This window comes from Chenopodium quinoa, unplaced genomic scaffold, assembly GCF_001683475.1.
Source record: "Chenopodium quinoa cultivar QQ74 unplaced genomic scaffold, ASM168347v1, whole genome shotgun sequence".
NCBI classification, from domain to species: Eukaryota; Viridiplantae; Streptophyta; class Magnoliopsida; order Caryophyllales; family Amaranthaceae; genus Chenopodium; species Chenopodium quinoa.
In genome coordinates this window covers 3,779,839-3,799,404 of record NW_018744092.1, presented here as the reverse complement: position 1 = coordinate 3,799,404, position 19,566 = coordinate 3,779,839, and the positions used below count along the sequence as shown (strand labels likewise).

The 19,566-nt window shown below is 36.0% G+C and overlaps 3 protein-coding genes across 5 annotated transcripts; 2 read left to right on the top strand and 1 right to left on the bottom strand.

Moving 5' to 3' along the window:
* The first annotated feature begins 473 nt into the window (after nucleotides 1-473).
* On the top strand, nucleotides 474-2,795 carry LOC110691912 (protein FATTY ACID EXPORT 2, chloroplastic-like). The gene is made up of 2 exons (XM_021868893.1): nucleotides 474-613; nucleotides 1,727-2,795. The coding sequence occupies exon 2, from the start codon at nucleotides 1,727-1,729 to the stop codon at nucleotides 2,495-2,497; it is 771 nt and encodes a 256-aa protein (XP_021724585.1). The 5' UTR covers nucleotides 474-613; the 3' UTR covers nucleotides 2,498-2,795.
* Nucleotides 2,796-3,255: 460 nt separating this feature from the next.
* Nucleotides 3,256-5,657, top strand: LOC110691913. Its single transcript, XM_021868894.1, has 3 exons — nucleotides 3,256-3,953; nucleotides 5,071-5,136; nucleotides 5,259-5,657. The coding sequence occupies exons 1-3, from the start codon at nucleotides 3,743-3,745 to the stop codon at nucleotides 5,558-5,560; spliced, it is 579 nt and encodes a 192-aa protein (XP_021724586.1). The 5' UTR covers nucleotides 3,256-3,742; the 3' UTR covers nucleotides 5,561-5,657.
* A 726-nt stretch (nucleotides 5,658-6,383) lies between these two features.
* On the bottom strand, nucleotides 6,384-11,847 carry LOC110691911 (3-hydroxyisobutyryl-CoA hydrolase-like protein 5). 3 transcript variants are annotated; one of them, XM_021868890.1, is made up of 16 exons: nucleotides 11,715-11,847; nucleotides 11,412-11,464; nucleotides 10,360-10,443; nucleotides 10,210-10,278; nucleotides 9,855-9,918; nucleotides 9,691-9,764; nucleotides 9,497-9,580; nucleotides 9,327-9,411; nucleotides 8,685-8,770; nucleotides 8,093-8,214; nucleotides 7,953-8,013; nucleotides 7,771-7,869; nucleotides 7,354-7,455; nucleotides 7,226-7,267; nucleotides 6,880-6,986; nucleotides 6,384-6,730 (listed from the first exon to the last, which is right to left on the bottom strand). In XM_021868890.1, exons 2-16 carry the CDS (start codon nucleotides 11,430-11,432, stop codon nucleotides 6,679-6,681), a joined length of 1,152 nt encoding a protein of 383 aa, XP_021724582.1. In that variant the 5' UTR covers nucleotides 11,433-11,464; nucleotides 11,715-11,847; the 3' UTR covers nucleotides 6,384-6,678. The 3 variants fall into 3 exon arrangements, with proteins under 3 accessions (XP_021724582.1, XP_021724583.1, XP_021724584.1); XM_021868891.1 differs by having other exon boundaries at nucleotides 11,609-11,715; XM_021868892.1 differs by lacking the exon at nucleotides 11,715-11,847 and adding an exon at nucleotides 11,573-11,591.
* Between the last annotated feature and the right edge of the window lie 7,719 nt (nucleotides 11,848-19,566).

Here is a 19,566-nt window from a genome sequence, read left to right as displayed (position 1 = left end):
TCGGATCTATATGTTAAAATTCTTGTATTATAGTTTAAAAATGTATTATAATAATCTTAAATACTTTTATTATAGAGCCAGTTATAAGCCTGGTCATCTGTCATACCATTTATTTAATTGTTCATTTTTTTTGTAACGTGTTTATATTTTTTTTAGTAAATGTACATTTTATAAGCGTGATTCATTTGTTCTAAATGCACCATATAACTAGTGTTTTGTCTCTACGTCTTCTACATAAGCATGATCTAATATTTGGAGGACAAATTTTTGCTAATTACTCTCTCTGTCTATTTTTAAGTACCTCGTGTTATATTTGCCTTAATCAATTTTTTCAAAAGTATTACCCCCTTTTTTTTTTTCCCTCTCGCATCCTTTTTTTTTTTTTTTTTTATAAACAAATGCCTAAATCGAACATCAGATTGAATAACTATTACGAGTATAAATTTTAGTTTCATACTTGTATTACGGAGTACTTTGTAGTTTAGAATAATTAGGAAGGTCTTAATATTTCTCCCTAACTAAAGAGTTGACGTTTAAGAGTGGAGGCCAAGTTCTTTCATCGAACATTTCGATATTTCATCCTCCCAAAAATAACGCCCAATTTAGCAACACTGTAAGCTTCTTTCTCTGTCTTATTTTCTTTTCATCTCATCTATTTAACCCATCCAATTTTTATCTGCCAATTATCAATTTTCGATTTATGTATATCATTATTTGCAGTATTGTTTGAATCAGATTGTTATTCTCAGTGTATTCTATTAAACCCTAATTAGGCCACTTGTTATTTCTGTTAGATTGTTTGCAAAATTGGGGTGTTTTTGTTGAATCTTGAATTGAATTTGTTTTCTTTAATTTCTAGCTCTGAATAGTTTGGAACGAGAATTCTAGCTACTAATATGATTTTATTGAAATTGTAATTATAAGAAGTTAAATTTTACAATTGATTGATAAAGTTATGGGTTCCAAATGTTGCTCTATGTCATTTTAGGTTTTAATAAAATGTATTATGAGATAACTTTGTGAAAGTCTTTCATGGTGGTAGTATAGGCATAAAATACTCATCAATGTTGAATTCTACTTGAATTCATTTGGGTTTTCATCAAGTATTTTTATGGAATTAACTAGATGTTATAATTTGATGTTTGATCAACCCGGGTGTGCGCATGTGTGTTCGTGTTCGTATGATTGTTGAAATTATCCATGTTCAATTACTTCCATGTCATTCTTTGTGGTTTTGTGAGATTTATCTTATAAGTATCCACTCATTTGTCTATTATTCTCATGAAAATTTTGAGGACTGTAGGAATGAGAACTTATGACTTATGAGTCGCAAGGCCAAAATTCTTTGTGCAAGCGCGAGCAGATAATTGCTCTGCAGGCTTGTATTATAGGGGGGATGGAGAGGTGGTGGCTTTTATCTCATGTAATCAGTGGCTTTATTTCTCCGTAAGAGCCTGTATGAAATTGTTTTGTTGATGCTATCTTGCTGGGGCTGTGACATAGTGACATCTTGTATATAATGTTAGAAGATAGAACTTTTTAGAAACACTTGAGATATCTCTTTCGCTGTGATCCTAACTACTTCCTCCCACGGAAATAAAGGATGTAGCTTTTCCATGTTTTTCTTTGTGAAGGTTGCTCTGTTCAAGTGTTTTTAGAGTTATAATGGAGCTGTCTTGAGTATGCTTTGTCTCTTTTTTGCCTGAAACTTTTATTGGTATGACAGATGACCAGGCTTATAACTGGCTCTCAATCCTCATTATTGCTGCCTCAGCTTCAGCCACATGCTACCTTACCTGGAAGCGGGTTTATATCTGTGAAGTATGGGGGAGCATCTGTTTCTTGTTATAAGCTCCATCTGTCTTCAACAGCCAAATCAAGGATCTGCCAATTCCCTTTAACATCTCCAGCCTTTTCTCAGCTTAATACCCGCCTCCAAAGGGGCATTATTGCAACAGCTGTTTCCAGTACTTCAAGTCTCGACTTTGAGTCACCAAGTGAGGTGTTTGACGTTAAGCCTGATTTTGCTAGTGGAGGTGGTGACGATGGTAGTGGTGGAGATGCAAATGGTGGAGGTGGGGGTGGGGGTGGGGGTGGAGATGGAGGTGATGACAACAGTGAAAACAAAGGTGAAGAAGGATCAGATGATGCTGATGCCAAGAAGAATAAGGGTCTTTCGATGTCCCAGAAAATTACCCTTGCTTATGCTGCCCTAGTTGGACTTGGAGGCCTTATGGGCTACTTAAAGAGCGGCAGCCAGAAGTCACTTGCATCTGGTGGACTGTCTGCCCTGCTGTTATACTATGTCTACACTGAGCTTCCTAAACGACCTGTCTTTGCTTCTTCAGTTGGGCTCGGCCTGTCTGCTGCACTCCTTGTTGTGATGGGATCGCGATTCAAGAAGTCGGGAAAGGTATTCCCTGCAGGTGTCGTCTCACTTGTTTCTCTAATAATGACCGGTGGTTATGCTCATGGGGTTATGAGAACTTCGCACTGAAATGAACTGATGAATTGTAGCTCTCATAGCTGAAAGTGAAGGGTTTTGGTACTCCTAGTCGGAGTTTCTTTTTTGGTAATGGACTCCATCCTGTGTAATCTGTGATAGAATTTTTTTGGCTTACTTGAGAATTTCCTAGTGTAAAACTGTGGGATTGCATTTTGGAGCTTGTATTGGCTTTTCTCTGTAGTAATGTAAATTTACTCGGTTGGAATAACCTGCTAGTAAAAGGAATTTGGCCCAGCGATGGCTAATGAGTTAAACTGAATTTTAGATGTTTGGTTGGGACTTGCTGAAACCTGTGGTTACTCTAGATCTTTATGGATGGCCTTCCTGTCATTGGATCATGTGTTATTCTAAGTTGAAATTTCTATATGCTCAGATTGTGGATCATTACTGGGATAACGGTCCATAAATTCCAACTTCTGAAGAAACGATCTGACCTTTATTCTTATGCACTGTGCTTGCATGAGGTGCACAAGGATGTGCAACATATGTTGATGAGTGCAATGTTGTTTGCGTGCTTTTATTCTTACTCGAGTGTGTGCTGCTGTACTGCTGTCTTCTTACTCGTGTGTGGCGTATGTGCTGGGTGAAGCATGAGCAATGTATTGAGGGATTTTTTTTCTCCCTCCCTTCTTTCCAAACATTTAATTGGGGTGAGAAAACACCTATTTCTCCCTTGAAATATGCCTTGAAAAATAAGAAATGGTCCCTATTTAGACTCCTGAGTCCTCACATTGGGCATGGTATACCATCCCTCTACACGATGTGTATCTTTGGTATGCACTTCGGGTCTTCGGCCCAGTTTACTTAGCCACAATTCATATTGTTTCACCTGTGCACCAAAATTTTTACAAGCGGCCTAGTTCGTTTAGCTGTGGCTCATAGACTCATAGTTTTCCATTTGTGCCCCACAAGTACAAAACGAATTCATAATTTCATGCCCAAGACAAAAGCAAAGGCAAAAATTAAATAAAACTCAATGACTAAGAAGAACCCAGAGTTGATGTTGACACTATTTGTGATGTGTGAATCAGTAGCAGCCACAGAAAATTATGTGGTAGGAATTCTTTTTCCATATATTTCCTCCCTAAGTGACCATTTATGAATCATTAATTCATGAAAAAAATTGCTGATTTTATTAGAAAACTGCAGTCCAACGAATAAATAAAAATGATGGAATTGATACTTTAGATAGCTCTGCAATATGGAAATAAGAGGACCAATTCTTGAGAAAATTCTATGGCTTTGAACTTCACAACTACCTCTGCTAATAAGGCTTTGTTTGGTTGTGTCCCTAAAACTTACTCAAACTTCCCTAAAAATAAGGATCTTTTTAAGCTCTGCCCTTTATCAGGAGTACAGTTAAGGTCTGCAGCTGCTCAGTCTGAAGGAAGTCAAGGAAGAGTTACAACAGAAGAGGAGATTGAGGATTCTGCTTATGAGGATGCTGGTAAGTTTACCTTTGTGAACTCATTTGATTTGATTAATTTTAAGCTTTTGGAGTGTAGATATGTGCATTATAATCTATGTAACTCGGACTTTTTATCTCACCTTAAATACCCGTATTGGATACATGGGTTCATGTTGGGGAAAATTTTCACAAAATTACCAAGTAAGACACTTGCACAAACCCATATCCAACATGAGTACCTGAATCCGAGTAACTTAGATGAAGATTACACAATTTAGTGATACTTTTTGATACAGTAGACAATTTTTATTATCAGGTATTAGATTTTAGCTGTTATTAGATTCCTGTGCATAACTGCAGTCCTAAGAATTCCTTATGGACTCCCATTTCACGCTTTTAGTTTATAAATTGTTGACAGCTTATTGCGTTTCACAGATTTTACCATAACCCAAGCAAGTATCCCAACAGTATTGCATAATGACAAATATAAATATGAATTTCTTGTTAAATATACTATACCATTCTTCGGGAAACATGTTTGGAATGATCACAAATAATCATAGAATGGAATGATATTTTTGTTCCCCTTGTGCATAAACAAAATTTTGTTTACAAACTTCTTTGGGGCATTTGATCAGCAAAGATTTGAACTTGGTGTTCTATAGGACAATAAGGACATCCATCTTACTAATATATCAAATTCATATAGTAAACTCTCAAGGATTTTTGTAAGAAGTTTGGGATTTAAGATCATAATGAGAGGTTAATTTAGAGTAAGGAATCTAAAAGAGTGTAGTTCAGTTGTGTTAAGAACATCAAAAATTGGGTTGATCCGTTTTTTGTTCTTCTGGTCACTCAGTTGTGTTAAGCACACCAAAAATTGTCCAAGATATCAAGGTTGCCAAGTTTATAATACCGTCACATGATGATTTTGGGAGATTTTGGGTAATATTAAGGAGGCAATATTGAGTTATTTGGGGTACTTTACTACTTTCTTCAACCCTATGATACTCTTAAATATAATACAAGCATAACACTTTGTTTCATTTATTTTGATTGTTATTTGCATTTGTAAAATTTGTGTCTACCCATAGTAGTTCAAGTCCCCTCTTGATGTGGTCTATCAAATTTTTATATTTTTCTTTTGATTTAAAAGGGCAATTCACTTCTGCACGGGCGCAGCTGGGTCTATTGGATCAACTAACTTCATCAGCAGCTTCTGGTATGAAAATCTGTAATTCTGATCACCCAGTTGGTTCTTCATTTGAGTACAAAGGGAGCTGCTATACTCTATACCTTAAGCAACCAGATTTTCATCTGATGCCCTGTCTTCAAATTTCTCAGGTTATGAAAGTGACCCTGGTTCATCAGGAAATGTAACCATACGAGAGCAGCTTGCGCAACTGGTGGGTGGCAGAGATGATGATTTCATCATTGCACTTGGTAAGAAGAATTTGAAGAAAGTGAGCCCCAAGTTCTTGACCATATCTCAGAAGCGCAACATCAGAAGACAAGACTACCTGAATGAAGTGTCCAAAAGGAATGATTCAGTTTTTTTTGCTAGCATTGGCGCGTTTGTGATCCTTCCCCCTGTAGTTATACTAGGTATTGCTATTTTAACTGGCTATGTACAACTCCTTCCTTGACACTATACTGTAAAGATTCATAAAGTACAGTACTTTAGCTCATAGCTCCATTTTGAGCCATTTTTTTTTTACTCTACACCTATAAGATTATAACCAAGTACTCCTTGTCTAGTGGTTAGAGCTTGGCTTACCTTCTGCCAGAGCCTCTTGTGGGTGAGCTCCGTTACAATTTGAGTCTGACGAGTAGTCTAAAATAAGGCCTTGGACCAGACCCTTTACAACAACAGAAATTGCCTATTAATATAGTATAGGACGGGTTACACAATTAGTCCTTTAAATCCAGAAGCCTCCATTACCCAAAGGGAGACTAAACTTAAGCTCCAAATTTCTTGTTGATTTCATACAAGTTAGTTGACTTTAAAGGCACAAATTTGAATTTTTCAGAGTTGCTTAGCATCCTCTTTCTCCTACAATTTACAGAAGGGGTTTTGGAGTTAATTTTTGTGGTTTAGGCCCACTTCCTCCATTATTTCAGGCCAGAAAATTATTTAGATGATTCTGAGAAGTTTTTACATTGTTACGCGTTCACAGTCAGCTACACAATGCATAAAGGAAGCGGATAAACCGATTGAATAGCTAGTTGGGAACTTGGGACTGCTCACATGATCTCATGAATGGACCTTTTCTCTTGCTTCTCACTTGAATGGCACTTCATTTTTTATGCTAACAAATGAGGAACCTTTTGAAAAGAGTCATAATTCATAAATTATTCTCACACTTATTTTAAGCAACCTTCAAGCTGATTGAAACTCATAATTCCTTGAATAAGTCAACAACGCACAGCCCAAATGTGCATCATCAAACCAACAGAAACAACTCATGTTATTAGTCAAGTAATAGAGCTTGAAATCTAGTCTAAACACATATTCAAGTACACTATCAAATTCCTTTCACAGATCCACACACCGAAGATCTGTTGCTTCTACTTTCTCCGTGGCACCTCACAATTGCATACAAATAATTCTAAAGCAAAGCTTTCCGCATCAAACAGAATTATTTGATAATACTTGATTACTTGAGAGAAAATGTTTGGTACAAATTTCATTCCGTCAATAATTAGCCACAGGATTATTATTCGATAACAGTTCAAACACATACACTGAAGTCTGAGGAACCTTCTAATTTACTTTAGATGTTGCATAAGTTGAGTGCTCATACTTTCCATTCCACCTGTAGGTAATTTCAACAGGAACCAATAGTCACTAAAACAAGAGACTTATTTTAAGCATAAAACTGATTGCATAGTAGAGGAAGTAAATGAGAAGAGGGAGCGGGAGAGAGAGAAGGGGGGGGGGGGGGAGCAGCCCGCAAACACTAACCTGCATTCTTCGGTCTCTGGAACTTGAAGTTCCACATGAGCTTCATATGGCTGGAACACTGTGTCCAAGTCCTTATCCTGTACTTTATCGAGGCTTGGTGGGTCCCACTGCAATTAACATAAACACTCCAGATAAGTGCGGCGACAATATTTACGGATTTTGAAGGAACTTGTCTCCAATTAAATCGTGTCTTGATAAACTCCAGAAAGTCTTTATGTTTAATTTCATTAACTTTTTCATGTTCTTCATCTATCTTTAAGTGAATTTATACAAAACAGGAATCATACAAGCAAATTCATTTAACCAAACAAAGTTGAGAGAGATTGATTGTGAGAGGAAACAACACCTTTGGAGCATTATCCTTGTCAATGGTGAGTGCTCTGATACCCTGCAAGTAAAAAAGATACAGTGAATAATTATTTTCCATACATGTAAATTGTAAAGATAGCTGCTACATTATCTATTGGGACTTACTTCATACACATCGCCTGATATACAGCTTCTTAAAATGTTTATTGTCAGTCTAAACTCTCTTTTGAGGCATTCAGCCAAGGTTTGTTTCCTTCCTTCACGTACCTAAAATTGATATAGACAATGGATCAGTGAAATAAGGTTTCAGGAAGAGAGGTATACAATACACAAGTCCGATAGAGTTCTATTAAATAAACAAATTGGTAACAGAAGCCAGTAGCCCACTAGGCTAATAATCTAATATACCAGTCACCTACCGAACTTTCCTCCGATGTAGAAAGCAATTATTTTTCACACATATGAGAAATTTGCAACAAAAATAAGAGCTGAGATGATTCAAACAGAAAGCAGAGGAGAGTGGTAAAAGAATAAAGGTCTGGCAAACAACAATCGCAAGACAATGAAAAGGCAAATTGGTACCGATTTCAATGTGATTTTCAATCCAGTAGGAGATGATCTTTTCAACCCTTTAAGAACTGGGCCAATCCATCCATTTCCTTCTTTCAATGACTCAGCTTCCTGAACATCATAATTGTCACTAAAAATATGCTGTAAAATCCAAAAACATAAAAGCATATAATAGAACTTTAATGAAAACTTACAAATGATTGTATAATCTCTTCCACTGAATCCTTAGAAAAGCATTCGTCAATTATTGACTGCCTGGAACATTATCAAATGTTTATTAGTATTTGGGTAGCAGGTTCAGAAGAATTCACATATCTGATATGCATTAGTTTACTTGTTCAAAATGCTTCCTGCATCAAGCTGAACCTCAGAAGAGAATTCTTCAATCAATGACTTGACAGCATCCTTGTCACCCTTATTCAAGCTAATCAATTGTTTCTCTAGCTCAGATAATTTCTGTTTAGAGAAATAAGATAGATAACCAATTTGAAATTTAATGCAGATTAAGTGAAACTTTAGATGCAGGATCATTGCATTCCGCTAATCAGTTTCAATGAAAATTCAAAGAACCAATAAACATAAAAAAAAGAATTGTACTGCATGCAGTCAGATATGCAGTCAGATAGTCAACAGATTTAGGAAAAAAGATCACAGAGCAAGGCGTCGAAGTGTCATGACACCTCATCTGTTTGTAATTAGGATCATTATACATATTTTAACATATAAAATCTTCACTTTGTTGGAAAAGTTGGAATCAAAGGCAGTTGAAAATTGGAAATACACATTAGGAAGTATTTTAAGCAGTATGATCCTCATTTAGCCGTCAAATGTCCCTGAAATCCCAGCATTGGCTAAGGAACATGCATTCTACCTGAATTTTTGGGTGCATTTACAATGTATTATACTCTGAAATGAAATAGTTGTACCTCTGAAGGCACATAATGAGTAGCCAGTCCAGCTGCAACCAATTCCTGGCCATTTAATCTTGTACCAGTTAAAGCCAAGAACTCCCCTGCAAAGATGTGATCAGAATGTTAAGTGCATGCCCAGATAGGTAAGAGAAATATACATCCTAGAACTAGAACTATGCAATATGTGATCGAAATTTAGCAACTAATTGCCGTGAGCAAAATCCTTTTCTACCTGAGCTATAGAAATAAGTCACTGAAAGTTTAAGAAAGTAAGATGCCAGCACTTACGATTATGCTTTTATGGATAAAATGTGAAGTACATATACCAAAAAAAAATTATTTATAGTTTATACATTAAAAAAGATTGTATTAGTGTTGAACACACCTATCTGTACTGTACTGTATTTATGATAGTGTCCATTAGATATCATCAAAATTAGTTGTTTCTACCCAAAAAAAACAAGCTATGATTAAAGGGCTCTATAAATCCCTAGAACCCTACATCTCCCCACCTTATTACTTTCAGAGCCTTATCCACCACACTATCCAGTTTTTATCCCTTGCTTCCCCACATACAGTTCATTCTAGTTCTGCCTCTCCAGTCTCCACTGAAACTTCCAATGCTAGAACAAAAAAAAATCACATAACTTCGCTTACCCAAATGACCAGGCAATCGAGAATGTATGTATGAGAAGCCACAGTCAGTGTGAAAACCAATAGCAGCTTCAGGAGTGGCAAAAACCTATATGAAGAAAAGATAACTATCTAAGGTGAACAATGTTGTAATAGGTACATGAAATAACTGTTTTCAAGTATAAGAAACTAACCGTTTTCTCTGTTACGACAGAAAATTTGATTGGAACCATCAATGATGCACCTCCACCCATGGTAATACCATTAACAAGAGCAACCTGAAAATGATACTGGCTTATTATCCACAGTTTGCAAAAAGAAACTCAAGATGCATCTCACTTATTTAGCTACTAAATGAACCACCCATGCATATTCTACGATGCATAACCTGAGTTTTCTTGTAGGTGTGGATGTGATAGCACAGCCAATACATCCTGTAAACCACTTCGAGGCAGGAGTCCTCTGCCAAAAGTAAATCCAGAAATGACGTCATTTACAAATATATCTGGGTTGGAATACATATCTAAAAATTCATAAGATCAAAGTTTTTACTTGATTTCTTTCCCTCGTAGAAAACCCGTAAATCTCCTCCAGCTGAAAATGCTCGGCCTACTCCCTATGCAAGACAGAATGGCAATAGCACACAGTCAATAATAGAAATGACTAATGATCATAATTTTGCAAAGAGAGCTACAATTATATTTAAACTTCAAGAATATTTATCCACAAAAAGTAGTTTAGTAAGTCTGTGCAGTATAAAATCAGTAAGAAAGATGGTTCCTTGAAACAAATATGTAGTAGACCAAACACATAAGTGGAATAATAAGAATTTTCAGCTTTCTTGGTAATACGGATAATATTTTTTTTCAATCATAATAAAATGTTAAGAATTCTCAAGAGAAATAACCTTGATCAATATAAGCTCAACATTGTCATCTTTCTCCCAATTCTCCAAATATCCTGCCAACAGAGACACCTGTATAAATCATAATATAATGTTAGTTTCACTTCAAGCTCTAAATATAAGAGCAGTCCTAAGACTAAAACTCATAAGCACCGTTTCTGGCGAGATCACGTTAAGATGGCGAGGCCGGTTGAGTGTAACCAATCTCACATTCCCTGCTTCCTCTCCAATAACCACCTGATAATCATTTTAAAAAAACTTCTTATGCATAAGAATCCATCCTCAAAAACACAATTAGCCACATCTTTCATCATTACAAGAATCCAGAACAAGAGAAAAAATTCCCCAAAAACACCAAAAGCAAAATGTTCAACTGTTAGAAAACCCAATGATTTAATTCCATATGGAATATAACTGATCAACAACAGTAGTCCGTACATGCATTGTAAATTTGTAACACAGTCATCCCCCAACTCAACTCATATAAATTAATGCACCAAAATTTATAATGTCCCTTTCCCTAAGTTGAATATGTGGATATTGAATTACAACATGATTTTGTCATGACTTTCTAACTAAACATCATATTGGGAATTATATTTAATTCTTAATATACTGTAGCAATTTACATTATTTAGGGAAGTCCATTTTCAAATTGATGAATGAGCAAAATTAATAGCCTAATTTGCAATAAATGATTACAAAATGATTTAGTTAAAATAAGTTTTATAAGAAAAATAATTAAGCTCAGCATAACAATAATTTAAGTAAGAATAATATCAATTCAGCATGAATAAGGTAAAGAGAACGGGCTTACCCCTCGGGGCGCTTGATAAGAGCCAAAAAATACTCCCTTTGTGCCATAATATAGTGTCTATCTTTACTACAGTATTATTTATTTGAAACCATAGTGTCTATTTAATTTATGTTTTTTGAACAACTATGTAGGAAATAAGCTTGTACTAGCAATGTTCAAATGAAAAGAGAAAAAGAGTGGAATTTTGGGGGGAAATAGACTTCCGTTGAAGATGGGTGAATGTTCTTAATGGTGGTTTTATTCCAAAATTGCTTCTAAAATTCCTTAACTTATAAGATCCTTAATTGATTCTCTTTAACATTAGCATTTGCCATGTAAAAAATAGAAACTGTACAAATTAAACAGAAATAATCTTAATCAAACAGAAGTAATCTTAAAGAGAACTTACTGGTCCTTCTGAGTTTGCCATCTTTGATTATAATTCAACTGTAAACCTTCTTGCTGCATAACAAAATTGAAAATTGTGTCAATTAAGCTACACCCAACTGTGATTAACAGCAAAATTAGGACATTTCCAACACAATTGACAACATTAGATCAATAACTAACATCATTGTACAAGAAATGATGAAAAATTAACAATACCCAGAAACCCAAAAATGCAGATGATCATATTAAAGATCACACTGTATTTATTAATCAAATAAAGCAAGAAACTTTTTAATAGGGCAAAAAAAAAAAAAAAAATTACCAGTGAAAGAAATCAGATGGTAAAGTATATAGTTGGCAGGTTGTTAGTATAAAAAAAATTGGGGAAATTCTTAAATAAAGCAAATGATGGAAGTAGGTAGAGAAGTTGTCACTTTGTTAGCTACCTGTAATAAAATTTAATACGGAATACAAGTCATTGACGAAAGACTAGTAGATGGGTTGTTGTTACTTCTTACTCCTTCCGTTTTCTAATAATTTTATAATAAATCGGAAATTTTTCATTGTAAATGATTGACAATTTAAACCTTAAATTGTACAAAGTTTGTAACGTTTTGTTTAAAAAAAGTTTGATTGTAACGTTTTATTATCATGTCAATAGAGGCTTAACTTCAATCATTAACATATTTAATTATCAATAAGAAAAATTATAAAAAATTGATAAAAGTATATATTGAGATGAATTTAAAATTATATTTTTACTTAAGCATATAGTATAAATAATCATAGATAAACCAAAAAAATAAAATTATAACTTTAAAACTAAAAATAAAGAAAGAACTACTATGTGATTTAAGTACAATAATATTATGTTGAAATCCAAAGAAAAATAATTTGCGAGATAAAAAAAAATGGATCTTAAAGTAGGAGTATTATTATCTAGTACCTACCATCCTTTGGTGAATTATTTATTTGTATAATAAATTTGAGCACCAAACATTCAATCTTGTTACTTGTATCATGTTCATGTCACTTGTGAGTTGTGGCTCAGCTGAATGCCACCATCTTTGACAATTGAGATTGAGTACAGATTGGACAGGAACATCTTCTAGAAAGATCACAACGTTACAACGTAGATAACTTTTCAATTTTTCATTCGTGAACCTATATGTCCTGTTACACTCGAGGTAGGGATGATCAATGGAGGAAAACTCCAATTAAAATTTGTTATTTGAAAATGGAAATCGGAACTGATACCTCTTTAAAATGGAATCCGAAACCGATGCCTTGTTATTTAATTTTAAAAAATAAAACAATTTGTGATTTGGATTGCTAATTAGGTTTTTTTTTTCAAAAATGATATTGAATTATTTTATGATGATTGAGTAGGGCATAAATAACCTTTTTTTTGTTCGGTTCTAGTTCAAGTATCAGAGTACTCGATACTAAGACCGGTGTTGATCGAAGAAAAAAACCAAAATTAGAACCAATTGCAACATGAATAGAGCACATGATTAGTGTTGTAAATGTATATTGTAGCATCTTATTAGTAAGGCTAGATTTGTTTTTAAATTAGCTAATAGTTAGTTGATACAACAAATTTGATTAGCTATTTGCATTAGATATATTGACTAACTCTTTAAATCATTTTATTTTACCAAGAATCAAAATAGATTTTTGCAAGGATTGCTCAAATAGATCTTACAAAATGCTATGTTGATTATCTTTTCACAGCAACAACCTATTGAACTCCAACTTAACTCTTCTATTTCTCAAAAATCAAAAAGTTGATTTGTACTCAGACCGTCTAAGTGCTCCCAATAAGCTAAAATCTCATTATTCTCAATAAGGTTTTATCTTAGGATCCATTTGTTTTAACAGAAAACATTTTTTAATAAAGTGATTTGTTCAATTCCATTGTTTTAGTTAGTAAAGGATGGAAAACAATTTTCTCAAAAAGTGAAATATTTTCATTTTATAAAGAAGAAATGTCATATTTTCCTCCCTACTCCTTACATCTCATACCTTTTCAAAAGAGGCTCTTCTCTTCTCATCAAACTTTTCCCTTCCACTCCTATGTTTCCTTTCCTCTACAATTTTCTTGTAATGTTGAAGAGACTAAATGAAGAGAATAAATAAGATGACACTCTAGATTTCCTAACAATTAAATCTATAATATTCTAAAAAGAGAAAACATGATTTGGTGAAAAAGGGTATGTGTACAGTGAATTGATTTGATCCACCTTGAAAGAGGTGAATGGTCAAGCTAGTGACCTCATAAAGAAGCGCTTCTGGGGAGGCAACCCGAGTTCTCAACTCTTTTATCTCTTTATTTTCTATGTTTGGTCTGTTTTAGTTGATTTTTCTTATGGTCCTTATCTTACGTACTTTGGCTTTTCTTTTGTAGGCACTTGAACTTTTTGGCAATGAGTTTGTGGACTAGGAATTGTGGGTGTTCTAACCTCAAGGGAATTGTTTTCAAGAGCCAAGATTGAGTTATGAAAGAAGAAAAGGTCAAAATTTAGGTCTCATGGCTTAAAGTGCAACCCACGCCTAGGGAGAGCCCTCTCCAAGGACCCACGGGCGTGGCTGCGAGAGGAGAAGGTGCAGACAGGGTTTTAAAAATTCTCCCTCGAGTTCCTGGAGATGTCTCGCCGTGCCCTAGGAGAAGGTGATGCATGACTTGTCGCGGGCGCGGCGGTTTGATCAGTGGGCGCGACAGGTTGACCTACGGGCACGGCGAACTGGGTTTCATATCCCGGTTATTTCGACTTCGTGGAAAATTTCGAGCAGCCATTCTTCTTATTTTCCCCCTATTTTTGACCTCCCTTTGCTTCTTTCTTCAACATTCCCCTTTCCATCACACCCTAACCTCTCAACTCATCATCAAAACCCATTAAATTTCCCTCAATTTCTTAGAAATTTCCATCAAAATACATCAATTTCATCATTCTTACATCAATTTGGGTCCGCATTTTTTGTGGGTTCTACATTGGTAAATCTTGAAGCTTGCTTGGGGTTCATGTTGTTGAGGCTAGTTGGGGTTGATTTTGATCACATATTGTTGGTATAATCACTCCCTCTCTGGTTTTATTTGAATTTGAGCAATTGCTTTGGAGATCAAATTTGTTCTCTTTGTGGATTTCTTTGGTGAACTTTGATGTATGAATGGTAGTTTGCGTTAAAATATGTTGATAATTCTTGGTTGATTGTTGTTTGTTGGTTGATATTTGTGATTGTTGGTGGTCTATCTTGGTTGATTTGTGTTGTTTGGTGGATTGTGGAGTGTGTGAATTGTGAAGGTTTGGTGTAGTAAGGGGGATTGTTACTTGTAATTGGAGTGGTGTTGATTGAATTTTGGTGATTGTGAATACGGTGATTGGTTTCAAGAAGAGAAAGAGTGGAAATGAGCCTCAACGTTCCACTTCTCAAACCCCTCAAAACTATAATGAGCAATCACCACCACCTTTGCCACCACTCAAATTCCATAATAAACACCACAAACCATATACGACAACTTGCTATCCCGAAAAGTCCGACCCACCAAGAACTACCACCAAGCCACAACAACCAAGCTTGGCATAGATGAGGATTATTGGTTTTTATTCAACAATTTGAGAATAGGCTCCTTTGTGGCCAATGCATATCGAACCTACCGAGAACCTACCATTGAATTTCTAGATTCCTTTGAATGCCATGCCACCGGAGATAAAGACCTTTCCATCTCCTTCCAACTTTTCAAGGAAACCATGAATCTTCGTCAATTCAATCAATTCCTCAACCTTAACCCCGATGCCAACCTTTTCTTTCCCGAGCACGAGGCTTTACATGATTATAACCCCCTTGCATGGTGGAAGAGCATCTTAAGAATGGATAACTTCAATGCTAAGCACTCCTTGGCTAGTCAGATCATGCACCCCGCTCTTCGACTTCTACATCGAATTCTTGGGTACATGGTATTCAACAAGCAAGACTTGGGTAAGATAACCGCGGAGGAAATCTGGATTTTATGGCTTGCTACTCGGCCAGATTTGGGCCATAGGGTGAATTTTGGTTATCTCTTCACAAAGTGTATTAAGGATATTCTTTCGGGGACAAAAACGAGGGAGATTCATTGTGGTGGATGATCACAAGGTTGGCGGAAAAGTTGGGTCATAAGGATAAGTTACGTTCTTGCACCCCCGTTGGGAAGAGTAATGGAAGTGACATTTGGTTTGATATTGACCAATTGAAAACCATGAAGTTTATTGGGGACACGGAGGATAATGGAAGGACGTGGAGCTTGCTTGTCTCCCTTGAACATCATTGTCTCCTCCCCAAACCAGAATTCACTTCCTTTACTAGGGAGGGAGTTAATCACCCATGGTGGGTGAGAAAGGATTCAGGTATCCTCCCGTGTGCAAGAATGGAGGATGATGGAGATGATGAAGAATGGAGGATTCGAGTATCCTCCCGCGTGAAAAAATCTTGATTACTACCATCTTCATCATCTCCATCATCCTCCATTCTTGCACACGGGAGGATACCCGAATCCTTTCTCACCCACCATGGGTGATTAACTCCCTCCCTAGTAAAGGAGGTGAACTACGGTTTGGGGAGGAGACAATGATGCTCAAGGGAGACAAGCAAGCTGCTCATCCTTCCCTTATCCTCCGTGTCCTCAATAAACTTCATGGTTTTCAATTGGTTAATATCAAACCAAATGTCACTTCCATCGCTCTTCCCAACGAGGGTGGAAGAACGTAGCTTATCCTTATGCCCCAACTTTTCTGCCAACCTTGCGATCATCCCACCAAAACAAAAGAGTTGGTGTGATGAACTCCAAGATATGCACTCAGCTTCCCTGATAGAGAAATTATTCACCATGGGTAAGATTTCTTCTATTCCTTATCTACATCTTCTACCTTCGTTCAGTTTTAGTCCCAATGCTTTTCCATTTGTTGATAATCTATAAAAACATGTCATTTCCCAGTTTAGGGTAGATTTCATGAATTATATGGACTAGTTACAACTAATCCTTTTATTTCAATTATGGATAATATCAAATGTCAATGTATTTGTAGTTCATAATTTTGAAGAATTCTCACTTTCGTTCCATTTCCCAACTTAGTTTACATATCAGAATATGCTGACTAAAGCTGTTTGGTTGATTAAAGTTGGTTTATACGTGTTAACCTTGTCCGAGCCTCCTCTCTGCTGATCTCAGCGAATAGCTTAAAAATATCTGAGACAGTCGATTGGTCTCCACCACTGCTTGTTGCCTGTCTTTCTTTAAGCTTATTGCTAATCAGATTACTTAGGAGCTACATCTTAACTTAAGGGAGTCTGAAATTATTTGTATTGTCTAGTGAAAGCTGCTGCTTACTTGGATTTGTGTGAGGAGGTGAAATCTACTGCTCACTTGGAATGGTGTGAGGAGATTGCTTGGATTCTCGTTGTCGGGAGGAAAATTTTGAAGGTAAGCTAATTTTGTGTTAATTATGTTCTTCTATTACTAATATGTTCACCTTTTCCCTATTTTCTTCTGTTTATAATGACTGATAAATTGTGCTTAAATTAGTGTTGGTTGAGCTAAGCTTAAAACTAATACATGGCACAAGTGCCACATGTGAAGATGAGTAGACAGGGGCTTACCTTGTAAAGTGGTTGTGGTTTACAGAGCTTAATATTATGTTTTATCCTTTGCAAAAAGTATAACGGGATAACAAAAAAAGTAGTTAAGTAATATATGACAAGCTTAACATATACAAAGATATAATCACCTTATAAACAATGTCAAATCCACCTTCCCAAAGCTTATCACTACTAGAAATAGGCCGATTTCCGATGGATAGTTTTCGACGACACGTATTTCCGTCAGAAAAATCAGAAATTCCGGCGGATTTTAATTCTGACGGAATATTCCGTCGGAAATTTCCGATGGATTTTATTTCCGTCGGAATATAATGATATAAAAAAAACAAACCCTAACATCAACCACCGTTTCTCTTTCTCTTTCTCTCTCCTTCTCATTTCTCTTTCTCTAGCCGCCTACTCTTTCTCTCTCCTCCTCCTCCTTCTCTTCCTTCTGTTTCTCTCTCGTCCTCTGTTTCTCTCTCCTCCTCCTCCGTCTCTTCTTTCTTCTCTTTCCTCTTCTCTCTCTGGTCTTCTTCTCCTTCTCTTGCGATCCCTCATCTGATTTTCTTGGTCTTCTTCTCATTTTCTTGTCTTTTTCCTCTTCTCTCTCCGTTCACCACCAACAGCAAGCCAACAACCACAACCACCATCTACCGCAACAAATCGGGGCAACAACAACCACCGTCGCGAGCCACCAGTCTCAAGGTTTTTCTTTTTTTAGATCTTATAATTTAGGTTTAGTGTAGATCTAGTTAATTTTGTATGGAATTGTAATATTAGTTTATAAAATTTATGATAAAATTGTATATTTATTTATTTCTTTTAACTTTCGCTGGTTAATTATCATTTTTGTTAAATTTTTTTAATAAAATTCTGATTAATATGTAGATCTTGTTTTGATTTTTTTTTGTGGTATAATTTTATTATGTTGTGTTAATTTTCGTATTTTTGGGGTTAATTTTCGGTTTTTGGGGGTTGATTTTCCTATTTTTTAGGTTAATTTCGGTTTTTACTGAATTTTTGGAATGGTGGTGATATGTGGTGGTGTCGGTGGTGGGGGCTGGTGTGAGTTTGGTGCTGGTGGTTTCGGTTTGGTGTAGGTGGGGTTTTGTTAGGGGTGGTTTCGGTTTGGTGTGGGTGGGGTTTTGGTAGGGGTGGCTTTGGGTGGTGGTAGGGGCTGTTTTGGGCGGCTGCTGTTGGGGTCGTTTTGGGTGGGGTTTTGGGATGGTCGGCGGTTTCGGTTTGGTGTGGGTGGGGCTTAGGTACGGTGTTGGTGGATCTGGGTGGTTGGGGCTGTTAGAGGTGGTGCTAGGTTTTTTTTTTTTTTTTTTTGTAGCTTCCAACGGAATTTCCGTCGGAAATTTCCGGCGAATTTGTTTTCCGTCGGAAATTTCCGACGAATTTTCCGATGCTTGGAAAACCTCTTCCGACGGAACAATTCCAACGGATTTTTAGCCGGAAAACACTGTTCCGACGGAAATTCCGTCGGAAAAGGTCGATTTTCCTACAACAGGTTTTCCGACAACCCTTTCCAATGGAGTTCAAGGTGATTCCGACGGAATTTTTTCCGTCGAAAATGGCCTGTTTTCTTGTAGTGTATCTTGTAGTCCTTAAACTGCATTATAAAAGGCAAAATTGTCATTATTTTCTCTTATGCACTTCACAAATATCAATTTTAGAATATATAATAGAAAGTATTAAAGAAAAAGGGTATATGTAAAATCAAACTAACACCTACACATGATGACAGCAACATTCAGGGGAAGGAGAGCAGCGGTCATGGAGTGGAGAACAACATTCAGGGGGGGAGATCAGCAGTTAGGGGAACGAACACTGAAGGACCAACTTGTTTAGAGGTTATGAAGTGTAGAGGTGACATACTATCAAATCCACCACCTTCGAGACCGCTCAGCTGCCAACCTCCACTGTTTACCACCTTACGTCTACCGCCCGTCCCTTCTAATTTCAACCTATCGGAGGCGACATATGTTTTATGTCTGATGGTAGTCTGTTTTACCTTTTATATTCCATATTACAATTTATTTTAAATTTTTCCTACTTAATTGTTGAAAAATACACAGCTTCCAAAGTCATTCAAGACCTAATATAAGGATAGAATGCTAAAATTGGGGCAAAAAGCAAAAAAGCACCGTGTGGATAAATTTATTGTTCATGGGTTGCGGCACGTGGATGAGAAATTTGTAGCTGGTGCAACAGATAATAAAAAGGATTTCAACCTGGATGTAAGTAAATTTGTATAGATTTATCGTAGAAAATAATGTTATATGTTATTATATACTCCGGCTACAATGGAGCAGGAGATGAGAGTAGAGTTTATTATTGCAAAGTGCATTACAAATGTAATATGTAAAAACTCGTATTAATTTTTTGTTTACACTATTTGTTAATTTTTTATTTTTTATTACACTATTTGTTATTTCAAGCTTGTCACAATTTGACAATTAATAGTTTTAAGTATATTTTGTAAAAAAAAAAATAATGATTTAGAAAATCATATTTCAAGATGAATTTAACTAAATTTCACATGACTAAGTAAT

Excerpts from the sequence above, each read along its gene's own strand:
- LOC110691912 (XM_021868893.1), top strand. The coding sequence starts at position 1,727 with ATGACCAGGCTTATAACTGGCTCTCAATCCTCATTATTGCTGCCTCAG.
- LOC110691913 (XM_021868894.1), top strand. The coding sequence starts at position 3,743 with ATGGCTTTGAACTTCACAACTACCTCTGCTAATAAGGCTTTGTTTGGT. Across the intron at positions 3,954-5,070 it reads TTCTGCTTATGAGGATGCTG|GGCAATTCACTTCTGCACGG; the intron begins GTAAGTTTACCT and ends TTGATTTAAAAG. Across the intron at positions 5,137-5,258 it reads AACTTCATCAGCAGCTTCTG|GTTATGAAAGTGACCCTGGT; the intron begins GTATGAAAATCT and ends CAAATTTCTCAG.
- LOC110691911 (XM_021868890.1), bottom strand. The coding sequence starts at position 11,432 with ATGGCAAACTCAGAAGGACCA. Across the intron at positions 9,581-9,690 it reads ACACCTACAAGAAAACTCAG|GTTGCTCTTGTTAATGGTAT; the intron begins GTTATGCATCGT and ends TATCATTTTCAG. Across the intron at positions 8,215-8,684 it reads CTCATTATGTGCCTTCAGAG|AAATTATCTGAGCTAGAGAA; the intron begins GTACAACTATTT and ends TTCTCTAAACAG.